This window comes from Silene latifolia, chromosome X, assembly GCF_048544455.1.
Source record: "Silene latifolia isolate original U9 population chromosome X, ASM4854445v1, whole genome shotgun sequence".
Classification (NCBI taxonomy): Eukaryota; Viridiplantae; Streptophyta; class Magnoliopsida; order Caryophyllales; family Caryophyllaceae; genus Silene; species Silene latifolia.
This window is the reverse complement of record NC_133537.1, coordinates 123853110-123869879: the sequence shown is the minus strand read 5'-3', so window position 1 is coordinate 123869879 and position 16770 is coordinate 123853110. Positions and strand designations below refer to the sequence as shown.

Below are 16770 nucleotides of genomic sequence, written 5' to 3'. Positions count from 1 at the left end.
TTTCTTTGCCTTGATCATTCAAAAGAAAAGAAGGTTATGGAAGAAGTACATGATTTAGAATGCGGACCTCATATGAGTGGACCAATGATGGCGAAGAAAATCATGCGTCTAGGATACTATTGGACAACGATGGAGACAGATTGCATCAAATACGTAAGGCATTGCCACAATTGCGATATCTTCGAGAATGTACAACACGTCCCACCATCTCTACTATACACGATGACATCTCCTTGGGGAATTGACATCATCGCGAAGATCACTCCAGCTGGAATGGGTGGTCATTGTTTCATTTTGGTAACCATCGATTACTTCACAAAATGGGTAGAAGCAGCGTCCTATACTGCTCAAACATAGAAGCATGTGGCTAAGTTCATACAAACCAATATCGACTGTCGATATGGGTGCCCACATGAAATAATCAGCTATAGCGACTCCCATTTCCAAGCGAAAACCGAAACGTTGCTGACCAAGTATAAAATCGAGCATCATCACTCTTCACCCTATCGACCTCAGAATAATGGTGCAGTAGAGGCTGCAAACAAAAATGTCATCATGATCCTCAAGAAAATGACCGAAAACTATCGAGACTGGCCTAGAAAAATACCCTTTGCATTATGGGGATGACGAACCTAAGTCAGGACACCAACTGGGGCTACTCCTTTCTATCTAACATATGGAATATAACCTATACAACCACTAGAGCTAGAGATCCAGTCTCTGGCGCATTCTACTTGAAAGTCAAATCCCGGAAGTAGAATAAAATATGGATATGTATGAAGAACTCGTCCTCTTGGACGAACGAAGATTACGTGCCTTGCATAATGTCTAGACATATCAAGCACAGATTAGTAGAGCCTTCAACAAGAAAGTAAAACCCCGAAACATTAAAGAGGGAGATCTAGTGCTTAAATCCGACCGAGCTCTTCTTCCAGTCAACCCAAGGGGAAAATTCAAGCCTAATTGGGCCGGGCCTTGTATAGTCAAATATTTACTCTCAGGCGGTGCAGTTAGATTTACAGACTTAGACGGGAATGAGTTTTCAAATCCGACTAATATAGACCAACTCAAGCGATATTACCCTCAGAATAGACCTCGAAAACGCACCACACGGGATCTGCGTGCTGCTCTTACGACACGTAATAAACGGCCACGGCCGGCCTCGAAATACATGTTACCTGGCTCTTGCGTTTTACCATCTTTTGTTTTTATCCTTAGTATCATCAAAATAACTTAATTGTATTCTTAAGAGTAAGCAAAGCACCATGCTTATTCCCTATTTTCATTACAAGCTCTTGCTTCGAACATTTATTCCTTTACATTTTCTATTTCGAACTACGTTCTGGGTTTGATTTCATTTTCAATGTATACGTAGGCAATCCTTCAGAGGATACAACCTAACCTTTTTTAATCCAAAATGTAAGTAGAAGGACATTGGCTTTGGCACTTGGAATTCGAAAGAATAAATAAAGGGAGTCGATTTAAAGTCTTTAACTAAGAATAACCAGTTTATTCATCTATTAATAATACGCTAAATAATACATCCAATAAAAATGCTTAAATAAATGCAGGCTATGATTCTAAAAATTCCGCCGTTTATTACAACAATAATAAATAATAAATACTAATAAAGACTGATGTGAATCGCAAGCGGAAGTCTTAACTTGTACTAGCAAATAGACGAAGGATCCGAATGCACTAGGTGCAACCCGATCAATCCGTATATTCGTAGCGAGATTTAAATGAAAAGAAGGGATATTTGTCGTAGCTAGACCTATAGCTACGCCAATGGGTGAATTGTTTGATACTCGTCAAACAATCCGACTTAAACTTAGAATCACGTCCCTCGTTCAAGCAAGGTGCGAAATCGCGTTTCGACCTCTTAAGCCAAACCACTCGTGTAACAACACAAGAAGACAAGACAAGTTTTAGAGAATACTCTCAAGTTTTTATTCAAAATTGGATGATAAACAAATGAGGACTACAAGCCTTATATAGGCCGAAATCCTTGATGCCCAAGGCTAGTCTTTAATGCCTTATTGTGAATTCTAGGCTATGTGGAAGAACTAGGCAAGACTAAACCAAAAACTAGGTATGACCTTTGTAAAAACTAGGCTATGACAAAAACTAGGTGAGTTTATTCAAAGCATTTAGACTTGCCCATTTTCGAGGTCCATCCTTGCTCCACACGGTTTTACCCGTCCCATTGGCGGGTGATCATGCACTTTTCTCGACTCTTATTCGAACCGATCCATGCTTGGTGACTCGGCTTGTCTTGGTTGCTTGTTTCGAGAATTATTTCATCAAGATGATTCGTATTCACATCAATTCCTCCCCCTTTAAAAGGAATTGTCCTCAATTCTTGCCTCAGTATGCCGGGATCAAAGATGAATATTATAAACCCGAACAAGCCCGAACACGTAGTCGAATCATCTTTGATGCCACCGGGATCAAAACAAATTTGGAAGTTAGATTCAAACTTGATTAAGAACATGAAGCAGTTTACGCACCCCGTTGATCTTTTCTTCTGCTCATCATCTTCAATGTAGTCTTTATGTTTATCCCTCTGCGGTGATTTGAATTTGTAATGAGTATTGTCAATCACAACCATTTTGTGCCATCTTTGCTTGTGCCTTACTTTCTTGTGATTTCCTTCCCACCACCTTCCATGCACAATTCTACCAAAATCCAAATAATGGTTGCTCGAAGCAACAAGATCATCATGAGCTCCCATGAAAATTGACTTCAATAAGAAATTAGAGTTCCCACCATGTAGCTTCTCATCAATGTATTTATCAATTGGTGATCGATACGGTTCTTTCACTTGAGACTCAAAATTAATGTGATCGCCTCCTGGTAGGACCTCCACCCATTCGGCATGTCTTGGATTCAAATTCTGCTGCGTGTTAATGTAGATCGCATAGAACTCTTTTTCGTACGGAGGGTAGTTGAGTCTAGCACCACCAAGCTTCTCGGAAAAGTATGCGATGGGCTTCTTTCCTCGTACCAACACAACACCAATTCCAACACTGCTGGCGTCACACTCCACCTCAAATGGTTGGGTAAAATCTGGAAGTGCCAACAACGGTGCCTCACAAAACTCTTGAATTATCGTCTCGAAGGCCCTTTGAGCGGCCGCGGTCCATACAAATGCTCCTTTCTTTAAACACTCGGTGATGGGACTAGTGATGGTACTAAAGTTCCGAATAAACCTTCGATAAAACGAAGCAAGTTCACGAAATGACTGGACTTCCGTGATGGACTTAGGGGTAGGCCACGACTTGATTGCCTCAATTTTGGTTTGATCAACCGGAACCCCGTCTTTAGATACCATATAGTCAAGAAAGATGACACTCTTGACCCACAACGACCACTTCTCCTTCTTTTCATAGAGTTTCTGCCCACGAAGTATGTCGAACACCTCTCGAAGGTGTAGGAAATGTTCTTCCTCAGTTCGACTGTACCACAAAATGTCATCCAAATAGACGAAAACAAATCTGTTCAAGAAAGGTTTGAGTACCTCGTTCATGAGTCACATAAAAGTACTTGGAGCATTGGTCAATCCGAATGGCAAGACGGTCCACTCGTACAACCCATGTATAGTCTTGAACGTGGCTTTCCACTTATCCCTTTCTCTCATTCGCATCTGGTGATAATCACTCCTCAAGTCGATCTTAGAAAAGATCTCGGACTCATATAACTCATCAAGCATGTCGTTAAGCCTTGGGGTAGGAAAACGATATTTGATAGTTATGTTGGTCATGGCTTGACTATCAATGCATATTCGCCACGTCCCATCCTTCTTTGGGACAAGTAGAGTAGGGACGGCACATGGAATCAGGTTTTCACGAACATAGCCTCGATCCATTAGCTCCTCCATTTGTCGTTGCAACTCTTTTGTTTCCATTGGGTTGCATCGATAGGCGGCTTTGTTCGGTAACGAAGCTTTGGGAATGTGATAAATTTGGCGTTCGATCCCTCTAATAGTTGGTAAACCAGCGGGTAGGTTCTTGGGAAAGACATCCCTGAATTCCTCATCCGAGTTTGGCACAAGATCAAGATTGTCTTGAGTTGCATCGTCATAACTTGTATGATCACTTTCTTCCATGAGAGTTTCGTCATAAACTTCTTCCATTTCTTCATCAAAGACAATTGGTAGATTTGGATCAAATAAAGTAGCGACTCCCATATGAGGTTCATCCAAGTTGGTAAATATGTCATCTTCAATCACATCTTTAATTTGATCATCGTCACTCAATGGCTCTATAATCTCGTCCTTTTCTCTTTCTTCGAAATTGAACACATCACCCAATCGTTCCTCCTCATCAAACATCTCATCATAAATTGTTGGCAATTTAGCTTTTCCTTGTGCTTCAACCATCTTTAATTCTTCACTCTTTTCCAATTCTCTCATCAGGGTGAGATTATCAAACTCGTCGATGTATTCAAAGACACGAAGCCTCCCTTGGTTAAGATTGGCGATCTTACGATAAGGCGGGAGCCTATAAGTTGCTGGAACATATTTCTTGCGCAATTTGCGTTTTAGAGAGTCCCAAGATGATAATTTCTCTTTTCTAGCACGAGCACGCCTTACTTTCAAACTCTCGTACCATAGTGAAGCCTCTCCACTAAGTCTTCGAATAGCGTACTTGCAGCATTTCGCGTCATCCAGACCTTTGAAATCAAACATTCGTTCGATATGTCTCTCCTAATCGAGATAATCCTCGGGCTCCGTGCCTCCCGTGAACTCGGGTAGTTCACTGACCTTGAACTCTTCAGCGGCTCGTTCTCGTCTCGGCATCCACTTGGGATCATTTTCTTGTAAATTCTTTAAAGCCCTTTGAAGATTCTTGAGAAAGTTGGGATCGTCGAAATTCATTTTTGATGTTGGTTGCTTGAAATTTCGAAAATCCTTTTTTTTTTTTTTTGATGGTGAACAGTACCGTGAACAGTACTGGACGTGAACAGTAACTTTTTTTTTTTTCTTTTGGAAATAAATCAAGACCCATGGATCGTCTCGATTAATGGAAATCAAGAGCCGAAGCTCTGATACCACAATTGATGTGAATCGCAAGCGGAAGTCTTAACTTGTACTAGAAAATAGACGAAGGATCCGAATACACTAGGTGCAACCCGATCAATCCGTATATTCGTAGCGAGATTTGAATGAAAAGAAGGGATATTTGTCGTAGCTAGACCTATAGATACGCCAATGGGTGAATTGTTTGATACTCGTCAAACAATCCGACTTAAACTTAGGATCACGTCCCTCGTTCAAGCAAGGTGCGAAATCGCGTTTCGACCTCTTAATCCAAACCACTCGTGTAACAACACAAGAAGACAAGACAAGTTTTAGAGAATACTCTCAAGTTTTTACTTCAAAATTGGATGATAAACAAATGAGGACTACAAGCCTTATATAGGCCGAAATCCTTGATGCCCAAGGCTAGTCTTTAATGCCTTGTTGTGAATTCTAGGCTATGTGGAAGAACTAAGCAAGACTAAACCAAAAACTAGGTAAGACCTTTGTAAAAACTAGGCTATGACAAAAACTAGGTGAGTTTATTCAAAGCATTTGGTCTAGCCCATTTTCGAGGTCCATCCTTGCTCCACACGGTTTTACCCGTCCCATTGGCGGGTGATCATGCACTTTTCTCGACTCTTATTCGAACCGATCCATGCTTGGTGACTCGGGTTGTCTTGGTTGCTTGTTTCGAGAATTATTTCATCAAGATGATTCGTATTCACATCAAAGACTTAGGCTATTCCTATTCTTCCATCTTTCCTTTGCCTTTGTCATTTTTATCATACTTCTTGTCTCGACCTCGATGGGGACGCTCTTGCGTTATCTCCGACCTAATCACCAATGGTCTTTCTCGAGGCCTAGTCATTCCATTTCGATCCAAAACCATCTTCTCAATAGTATCATTCCTTGGTTTCTTCTTCGGGCGGACGACTCGGAATCCAGCTTCTTCTTCTTCTTCGGTCAAATATTTCCGGTTCTCTTTCGCCACTTCACGGATCTTGTAGTCAATCGACTCATGCTTTCTCAACTTCTGGCGCTCCTCCGAGGTGCCAGCCTTCGTCCAGTATAAGTAAGAATCCGACACCCACAACGAACTAACTAGGATAGGCATAAACCACATGTCTCAAGGTAGAAATCCTCGATTGACTTGGGGGCTGTACTTTGACTTTCGTCCTGTTCCAGCCTCAGTCAAAGTGGGGGTTCTGTAGATACCCAGTATCTGTTGAATTCCCAACAAACACTTGATGATTATTGGACTACAACATGCTTAAAAATTGCTACGTTTGATCGACATTTTATATAACTACACCTCGGAAAACTCAAAAACCATTTCGAAAACAAAACATTTTCAAAACATTTCAAAAATACCTGGAGTGTTTTATGCACGACGACGGGGTCGCAATGACACTAACTAGAGTCAAATCCGACACCGGACCAAAAACCGATTCAAAATTCAAATCCCGACTCCAACAACGAGTCAAACCGAGTCAAACACAAAAAACAAACCCTACAATGCTTCCATGCTAAGTATACACGATATTCTTGATGCTCAAGTACGACAATCATGTCCTATAAAACCTAGGATAGAACAAACCACAAATCCAAATGCGTGATAGTCACAAGACAAATTGAAGACCTGCGGACATGCTCGCGCCTCTTCAAGCAGCCCATGTGGCCACGTCGCCCAAAACGCACACAATTACACAATCCTCTATAAATACCCCTCAAATGCCACAATTTGAAGGCACGCGACAGTCCGCCCCTTCTTTTCTCCCTTAAAATTCTAGACCTTGACTTCTCGAGTCAACAGACGACATGTATTTTCGACCTACCAATTGAAAATACGAGCCATACACATTGTTTGTTCTCCCAATAGTTGCACACTCGAGTGAAGTCCACCATGTATAGCCTTGTCCTCATCATGATAAATCATGATCGATATCTAGGAATATCAACTGGATGCTCGATCAATCGCAACCTCTCCATCAACCAAATATATAAAATGATAGGACTTCCTAGATACAGGAGCCCACGGTTCGCCTTTCGGCTATCCAACCCTAAGATGGTCTCTACTAATACCAAGCAAGCTGGGCTGTTGCGTAGTTCCATTTTCTCGATAATACCCAAGAAACGTGGGTCACCTCTCATTTCCGCATCAACATGGCCCTTTAAGACAAAGTAGTGAAGAAGGCGAAATCCAAAGGCTCTGCGCCTCGCAGCATAGGAAATGGAAGGGTCTTCCCTGTCTATGAAACGGTCTACAAATTCAAACATTCGTACACCCTTCGAGGTTACAAGTCGATCCACCTCAGCTTTGGTCAGTCCTAGGAGGTCTCTAAATTTATTTTTATATCCTTGGGAGCTACATGGCAAAGTCGGAAGATTTTCCGTATCCCACCCTCCAATCGCTGGAAATTTTTCGGGAAAAGGACAAATTTCGCCTCCGGGGAAGCCAAATACGTGATAATCCGGGTTTTAATATTCAAGACAAGCATCAAGAAACGCTCACCACATTTACTAGCATAAAACTGATGATCGATCCAAAAATACCCATTGTCATGCTTCTCCGTGTTTGAAAACTCATTGGTCCTATCTTTGAGTCGGGATTCAAAAATATCCATTTTTTTGGAAATACTTTTTTGAGAGAAACTATATGTATTTGATGAGCTACGGACTAATAGAAGGGTTAATTTTGAGCATAGAAGCTAACCTGAGGCCTCTATTTATACTTGTCGGCCTTTTCTAATTCTGCTTAAGAAGAGACCAGCTCAAGAGAAAACGTAGCAACAGCTGCGCCCTTGGGAAGCACCGCAACCCTTGTTGCTCCTCTTCCCCAGCCTTATTCTCTGTTAATTCCCGCAAGGATCTTTCCTATTCCCGTTTTAGTTAATGTTTCCTATTCCTATAGGGATATATTTGTTCAATTCGGAAATTTTCTTTCCTTACCAAATTTCAACTCCTATTTCGTTGCGGAATCCAATGCGGGCCCGCTTTTCAAGACGTTATCGTCATTTTACATTTCGTCACAAGCACAATTACTCATTTCATTTAATTTTTATTTTTTTGGGGAATCATTTCCCTCCCTCTCATTTTTTTTTATTTTCAACTCTTTTACACTTACTTTTTTCATTTATTTTCGTTTTTTTTAAGGGGAAGCACTCCCATTGTCCGTCGCGCGTCGAGTCATTTTTTCATGCTTACTATGCGGCACCACTTTTTTTCTTTTTTTACTTTCATTTCTAGATTTCTAAATTTTCGACTTCGTCAAGTTGCATTTTATACTGTTTAGGCCGTTTTTAATTTGCTACATGTGTAGACACCAAGTATCTGTTGAATCCCCAACAAACACCCGATGATTATCGGACTACAACATGCTTAGGAATCGCTATGTTTGATCGACAGTTTATATAACTACGCGTCGGAAAACTCAAAAACGATTTCGAAGATAAAACATTTTCAAAACATTTCAAAAATACCTGGAGTATTTTATGCCCGACGACGGAGTCACAATGACACTAACTAGAGTCAAAACCGACACCGGACCAAAAACCGCCTCAAAATTCAAATCCCGACACCAACAAAGAGTCAAATCGAGTCAAACACAAAAAAGCAAACCCTTCAATGTTTCCATGCTAAGTATACACGGTATACTTGATGGTCAAGTACAACAATCATGTCCTACAAAACCAAGGATAGAACAAACCAGAAATCCAAATGCGTGATAGTGACAAGACAACTTAAAGACCCGCGGACATGCTCGCGCCTCTTCAAGCAACCCATGTGGCCACGTCACCCAAAACGCACAGAAACACACAATCCTCTATAAATACCCCTCAAATGCCACCATTTGAAGGCACGCGAGAGTCCGCCCCTTCTTTTCTCCCTTAAAATTCTAGACCTCGACTTCTCGAGTCAACAAACGATACATATTTTCGACCTACCGATTGAAAACACGAGCCATACACATTTTTTAGTACCGTCATCGTGCATTAAATCACTTGACATACCACTTCGACCAACTACACAATCACTAAAACAAAGCAGCACTCCATATTTTACAAAACAGTTTTAAATCGAGTTTTTTAACACACAAGTTTTTACACTTTATCGACTTCTCGTCAAGGAACCTAGCATTTAATTATGAGGGTGTAATTAATCCTCTTCTTTTATGTTCTTTTTATCTGTTTTTATGACTTTAACGTGCTAAAACATGCATAACATGTTCCAAAATACGTATTGATTGAGCCAATATCGAGGTTTGACCTAAAATAAAAGCCCCTAGTCAGAACTAGGTGGCTCCCGCCTCTTATGACACCCCAGGTCAGAACTCAAACATGAGGTGATCTTTCCTTCTTTTCATTTTGTTATTTGTAATCAGTTTTTACCATTTAAAATATTTCAAATCATTTTTACAACAAGCATTTTTAACCATGAATCATATTCACCCTTGGCTCTTCATGCCATGATGGTTTAATCCGTGACTCTGTGATGATATTTGGTTAATTACATTTTAAAGGGTATTTTAAAGCCTTTTTATTCATTTGTTTACATTTGCAAAAACCATATTAGTCATATACAAATAATCATCCTTGGTTCTACATACCATGTCGGTTCAACCCGAGTACGATGATAAAATTTGACTAATCACAAAATAATGAACTTAATATAATTAGTTCATATCAAGCACTTTTTACACGTGAATTACAAAACAATGAACTTAACATAATTAGTTCGTAACAAGCATTTTTACATCCTGTTTTTACAAAACTATCCATGTCATGCTTACAAAACCGAACTCGACATCGAATATTATCAAGACAATGATAATTATTCTGAGTCCCATTCTTCATATTAGGACAAAAGCGGTCTTAATGACCTTTTTAACAAAAGAGGGTTTTAACACCCTTTTACAAACAATTTCACAAGCATTTTAAACAACAAGGAGAGGCCCCATAGGTCGCCTAATGGCTCACGCCCCAAGACAGCTCCTGCTTTCTACATTTCAAGTCTGGACAGGCTTCCTTGCATCGCCTTATGGCTCGCGCCACAATAGGCTGCCTGGTGCTACTCTCGTTTCCTTTCCAGCACTCGTCTAGCGCGATCCCGACTTCGGATAACCCGCAGGACGGATCAGATTGATGAGTTTGCATTTTACACTTTGCATTCTAAAACATCCCTTTTTTAAGACCAACGGATCATGTTGTGCACCACAAACCTAACTCGGTAAATGGATGTTTAATTTCCGTCTTGCATGCAAATCAACATTAAATCCAACTTGACATCAATTATTTGATACTTAGATAAACAACTAACATAGCAAACTTTTGCATGTTAGGTTTAAACTTGTGGATGCGCATTCATGCATTTAAACCGCCCCCTCTAAAAGGAAGAAAACTGATGAATGACAAAGCATAGAAAGGCAAGTACTCCGAAAGTACCTCAAATATCTCATGTTTGTCAAGGAAGAAAGAAGGGAGGTTCATACCTGCCATCTTAGGCCACCTTAAAGAGCCTCCACAGCCGTCGCTCGCAGCCGGTTGGCCATCCTCCACAGCTCCACATAACTCGAGGGTGCCACCTGTATTTCCATTTTCAAGAATGGATTCAATGTCGTGTTCTTTCACGATCACTTCTGACACGATCACTTCAATGTCGTGTTCTTACCGAGTGTGGCTTTCCGACTGCTGCACATCCACGGGTTGACCTGGCGCGTAGGTGGCCCATGTCCACAGATTGGCGACTCCGATGGGGAAAAATAAGACACTCGTGTCTTTGCGATCCATAGATGGTGAAACTCGAACGAGGTATTAGTTAAAGTGTATAAATTGATATTACGATCATAAGTCGGGTTCCTTGTCCCGGCCCATAACCTAACCTTTATCGACCAATTGGCTCGTCCCGTCGGCGTGAGTTTTCTCATCCCCCCGTTTCGAATCATGATTGCATCAAGCATACCATTAGCATTACACCATTTTGTTTCACCAAAGAGCATTCACTTCCCACGTGAACGAGGCTAGGGCACCAACCTTACACACTTTGTTTGGATTGGCGTCCCTCTCGAAAATCGGGGATTGATTGCTTGGTGTGTAACCACCCTTTTTAAGCCAAAACCCGTGTCAGTATTATGTATAATATAATGAACTGTGAGTGCTTATGTGCTATGTGACCAGAAGTCCTTCCGTGGAATTTCCAAACTTTCAAAACACCTTTTTGCGCCGTCATAATGGCCATTTTAAACCTCGGTCCTTCGCTGACCGTTTCAAACCTTTTTCATGCCGTCGTAATGACGATTTTAAAAACCGGTTTTTACATCCGTTTCAACAAAATACCTTTTTTAGGCTGTCGTGATGACCATTTTAAAAACCGGTTTTCACAACCGTTTAAAAAAAACACCTTTTCATGCCGTCGTAAGGATGATTTTCAAAACCGGTTTTTACAACCATTTCAACAAAAACACCTTTTTCATGCCGTCGTAATGACGATTTTTAAAACCAGTTTTCACAACCGTTTCAAAACACCTTTTTGCGCCATCATAATGGCCGTTTTAAACCTCGGTCTTTCGCCAACCATTGCAAATACCTTTTTCATGCCGTCGTAATGACGATTTTCAAAACCCGGTTCTTACAACCGTTTCAAAAAACGCACCTTTTTATGCCGTCGTAATGACAAATTTGAAACACGTATTTTAAATCGTTTAGCGCCGACAAAATGGACTTTTTGCACCGATATAATGGACTTTTGCACCGACATAATGGCCCTTTCAAAACCCGAAAATGACATACCATTTTCGAGGACTTTCTAAATCCCGAGGACAACACACCATTCTCGAGACCACAACAATTTGCAAATCTCGATTTTTAAAACACACGATTTTGAATTTCAAAAATCCGTCTTCAGAAACAACGCATCGTTTTCAAATCCGCCGCAACTTTAACTTAAAACCGTCTTTTGAAAACAAACCTAAGACGACCCTTTTCAACTGGCTGACTTTTGAAGATCCCTATTCTTCAAAAGCCGTCTAAAAAGCAACAAATGTACCTTTTTTGAAAATTTTTATTTTCGAAAATTTCAGTCCACTACTCCAATTCCGCCTCGTGTCTACCGAGTGAAAGCAAACGTATTTATGGGTCTTTAATTATGAGTCGTCTCGCCTAGAGACTTGTTCAAAGGTGTCACGCCATTACGTTGAGCATGAGTTGAAGTTTAGTCAACACCGTCGCACCATCAATCGAGTTAGCACCGAGGCACCACACACGGTTGCCCTCGTCTCGTTGAGTCCGAAGTGTCTTTTTGTCCTATGAGTTGTCTGTGTTTAGTCGTTAAATCGTATCGGTAGGGATGTAACGTGAGCTGTTTTCTGCCTCAAAACCATGGCCCCATCTTCAGCTTCGTCCAACAACTACAATGATGACAACAGAGATCTCACAACTGCTCAGCTAGCGAGCCTGCTCACAGCCCTTAAGGTCAATCTGGACCGTGTTGAAATCCGTATCGACACTCTGGAAAATAAGGAAACCGGAGAACACAACACTCCGCCATCAACCAAAACTGAGAAAAGGCTTAAACTCTTGGAAGAGCAACTCTTGGCCCGGGGGAACAACATTCACCTCGAAAACAATCAGAGGTTCGAGCCCGTCGGGGATCAACTACCTGACAACTTCACCTTAACTTATGTGCCTAGATTCAAAGGAGTGGAGGACCCACTCAACCACATCTGGGCCTTCAAGGATTACATGTCCATCAAAGGGGTCAAACAAGAGCTCTTTACCCAGATTTTTCCATTGTCCTTGGAACCAATTCCCCGTCAAAGGTACTATTCCCTCAACCTAAAGAGCATCATCACTTGGGACGAAGTCGCCGTTGAATTTGTAAAGCAATACGCCGACAATGTCGAAATTCAAGCCAACACCCGCACCCTTGAGGTCCTAACCCAAATTGACAAAGAGGGATTCACCGAATTCCTAACCCGCTAGAGAAGGGTGAGCACCCAACTAGTCAGCAAACCAAGCGAATCAACCTTGGTAGAGAAATTCGTTAATAATCTCCGTCCGGTTTATGCCAACCTGCTATGGTACAAGAAGATCAAAACCATCGAGGATCTGCATATCCTCGGGACCCGTATCGAGGATGACCTATGCAAGGGCGTCTTGGCCAAAACCACGGGTAGGGGCTGTTAGGGGTCTACATCAACTGGATCTCGTCCCTACGGTCAAGCAAACAAAATCGACGAGGTCAACCTCCTCAAGCCAACTGTAAAGAAAGCCGAACGTCCCCAAAGGACATTCACCAACTTAGGATCGACCTTTGCTAGCGCCTTGAAGAGGCTCATGGAACAAGGAATACTGCAACCAATCGGGTCCACTCCGGAGCCGCCTAAAGAAAAGAAAACCCGCCTTTGGAACCCTAACGCCTAATGCCAATATCACCAAGGCAAAGGCTGACACCGAAACTTACTTCAAGCTTAAGCATGCTATCCAGGACATGATCGAGAAAGGAGAACTACCCCTACCTTCGCCAGCAAAACCAAACAACAAAACAAACCCTTTGGGAATTCACGTCATCTTAGATGACGAGCCAGCTCTAGATTGCTCGCATCTCATCTTGCCTATTGTAGGGCCAAGATTTCTCCTGCCTGATTACACAAATGTCAGGCGAAGACTATCAGGCTAGCCTGGACAGGGGCAACCCAGCACAAAACATACTTCACTTAGTCAGGCGCCAGCCAGGAGGGAAAGGCAGGTCATGCCATCCTATCAGGCCAGACTTGAAGGGATACGTATCAGCCATATAGTGGATATCACCTGAATGCGTCAGGCAAAAATCATAATGCAACAAAGTAGTTCCTATTTTCACGGGTGACCTACTATACAAAACTACAACAACTATGAAGTAGTCAACCAAGCAAAATATAAGGACGGGAAATTGTGAAGTCAAATACCCACTTCCGGGTAAATAGGGCGGAAGGTCTATTAACTAGGAACGTTCATATGAACGTTGGAAGAGCCGTTGAAGACCAGAAGAAGCTACTATAAATAGCAAAGGAAAGGAAGACAAAGGGCAATCAATAATTCACTCATTTACTCTTATTTTGTTTTATATATTCTAATCAATTCCACTAGCATTCTTACTTATTAATAGTCTTCCACGCTGATTCCTTTTTAGGATACAGAAAACTATAGTTAAAATCCCTCCTAGCTTGGTGCCCGTGGTTTTTCCCCTTATTCTCAGCGTTTTCCACGTACAAATCTATGTATTTCATTTTATTGTATATTCTTTACTTATTTACCTTACTAGTCAGGCATTGATTATTGAGTTTGATCACCCTGCAAAATAATCCCCTGGCAAGATATTACTTCCGTGTAAAATCTTGCTAAAATAATTGGCGCCCACCATGGGGTATCTAGCTCAAAGATAATCAAAACCCAATCCCAAATAAACAAATATCCTTTCAAAAATGACTGGAGACAGTGTAAAACAACAACTGGCTGCCGCCAAGCAACAACTATTGGAAATGGAATAGCTGAAGCAAAAAATGGCGCAGGCTGAAGCCGATGTCCAGAAACTGAAAGAATCGGAATTCAATCTAAAGCAAAAGCTAGAGGATAAAGCCTCGGGCTCAAAATTGAAGATCCAGCCTGGGACAGTATTTTCTTGAATCATCAGGAATATTGATTTCTCCAACTTTGGTACCCCAACTCCATCAAAAACCAAAGCAGGAGATCTTGATTCAGACTTAGAAGAAACCCTAAATGAAGAAACTACCCCAGATCAAACCAATGTAGCCATAATGATGGCAATGGTCCAGGAGATCTAGAAACTCCATGAGAAATTTGAGAAGATCCCTGGAATACCAACAAGCATCGAGGAAGCCAACCCTGAAAGCTATTCTGACTCTCCCTTTGTGGATGAGATAGCCAAGATAGATCTACCTAAAACGTTTGTGGTACTATCAATGAGGACCTCTGATGGAACCGCAGATCCTCAAAATCATGTAGCCTACTACAAACAGATAATATTGGCAGCCTCTATACCCCGTGAGCTACGACAAGTGTGTATGTGCAAAGGCTTTGGAACAACCCTGACCGGGCCTGCCCTTCATTGGTACATAAACCTGCGTAATGGGAGCATCAAGTCCTTTGCAGACCTGATAAACTCATTCAACCATCAGTTTTCCAGCAGTAGGGAGCTCGAGAAGAGATCCAGCGACTTGTATCGAATCAAGCAAAAGCCTGACGAAACAATCAGAGCATTCCTGACCAGATTCAATAAAGAGAAAGTTTTAATCCCCAGATGTGATGTTGGAACAACTGTGGAAGCATTAAGGCAAGGGCTACCATTGGATATCGATTTCTATGATGAGCTGACCATGAAACCTTGCCAAACTTTGGAAGACGTTCAGGCAAAGGCACTTGGCTACATCAGACTAGAAGAAGATAAAAGCTTCAAAGCAGAAACCACAAATAGTGTTTCAGGATACGAAAGTTCTAGTAGGAAAAGCTCTAATCATAGGGGAAGCAGCTCCAAGCCATCTCCTTATACCAGACCTGATAAAACAAAAGTCAACTATTCAAGAATATAACATCTCCGTTGATACTGCAGGACTCATCAAAAGGCTTGACAACATGGGAGACATTGTCAAGTGGCCCAAAAAGACGGACAATCTGAACTCTAGGAAAGACACAACAAGATGGTGTGAGTTTCACATGGACATAGGACACACCACGAACGAATTCCTAGATGTACACAGACAAGTAGGTTACCTACTAAAGAAAGGATACCTGAAGGATCTAATGCCGTCAAAGAACAGGTATGACAACAGACCAATGAAGGATCAGGAAAGGCCACAACGTGATCTGCCCCCAACACCACCAATCTATGAAGTCAAATTTATCAATGGAGGATCTGAGATTTGTGACCTGACTAGCTCAACAGCAAAGAAAATAGTCAAAGAGTCCAAAATGAAATCTCCTTTTAAACCTAGAAATTTACCTCAAATTACTTTTGATGATACTGATATGAAGGGGATCTCAGACATCCATCATGATGTCCTGGTTATTACTATGCAAATTGACACTGCTCGTGTCCTCAGGATCCTAGTAGATGGCGGCCGTTCAGTAAATCTAATCATGCTTGATGTCCTAAAAGCCATGACGACCAATGAGGATCAGATCAATAAGGACCTGCCAACCTACATTGAAGGAGTCTCATCATATGAAAGATTTGGAGTCCTAGACTGCCTCTCATCCTACAACGCAATCTTAGGCAGGCCCTGGATCCATAATGTCACAGCCATTCCTTCAACCTACCACCAGTGCGTCAAAATACCAACAGAATGAAGAATAGCAACCATCAAAGGTGACTATAAATCTGCCCAGGAATGTTACACTGAATCATTAAAACCTTCCAAGACAGGTAAGTCACTCGTCTAGCAATTACAGTACCCTGTTAGGAGCACTTATGTGGCACATAATCAAATGGACACATATCAAGTAATACTAGACGCTGAGTACCCTGACAGGTATGTACTAGTAGGATCTGATGTTTCTGATAACGTCAGACCAGAACTGGTTAGCTTTCTTTAAAATAAGTCTACATGTTTTGGCTGATCACATTTTGATATGACTGGTATAGATGTTAATGTGATTTACCCGAATACACGACATATCAGATTGTTGAGTTTGCATTTTACACTTTGCATTCTAAAACACCCCTTTTTAAGACCAATGGATCATGTTATGCACCAC

General features: G+C 41.5%; 1 protein-coding gene across 1 annotated transcript; it reads left to right on the top strand.

Annotated features, from left to right (window-relative positions):
* The first annotated feature begins 14978 nt into the window (after positions 1–14978).
* Positions 14979–16362, top strand: LOC141618250 (uncharacterized). Its single transcript, XM_074435349.1, has 3 exons — positions 14979–15507; positions 15626–15833; positions 16116–16362. Exons 1-3 carry the CDS (start codon positions 14979–14981, stop codon positions 16360–16362), a joined length of 984 nt encoding a protein of 327 aa, XP_074291450.1.
* Positions 16363–16770: the final 408 nt, after the last annotated feature.

Coding starts and splice junctions, on each gene's coding strand:
- LOC141618250 (XM_074435349.1), top strand. CDS start 14,979: ATGAGGACCTCTGATGGAACCGCAGATCCTCAAAATCATGTAGCCTAC. Junction 15,508..15,625: donor TAGTGTTTCAGGATACGAAA/GTTCTAGTAGGA, acceptor TTGATACTGCAG/GACTCATCAAAAGGCTTGAC. Junction 15,834..16,115: donor CTAATGCCGTCAAAGAACAG/GTATGACAACAG, acceptor TCGTGTCCTCAG/GATCCTAGTAGATGGCGGCC.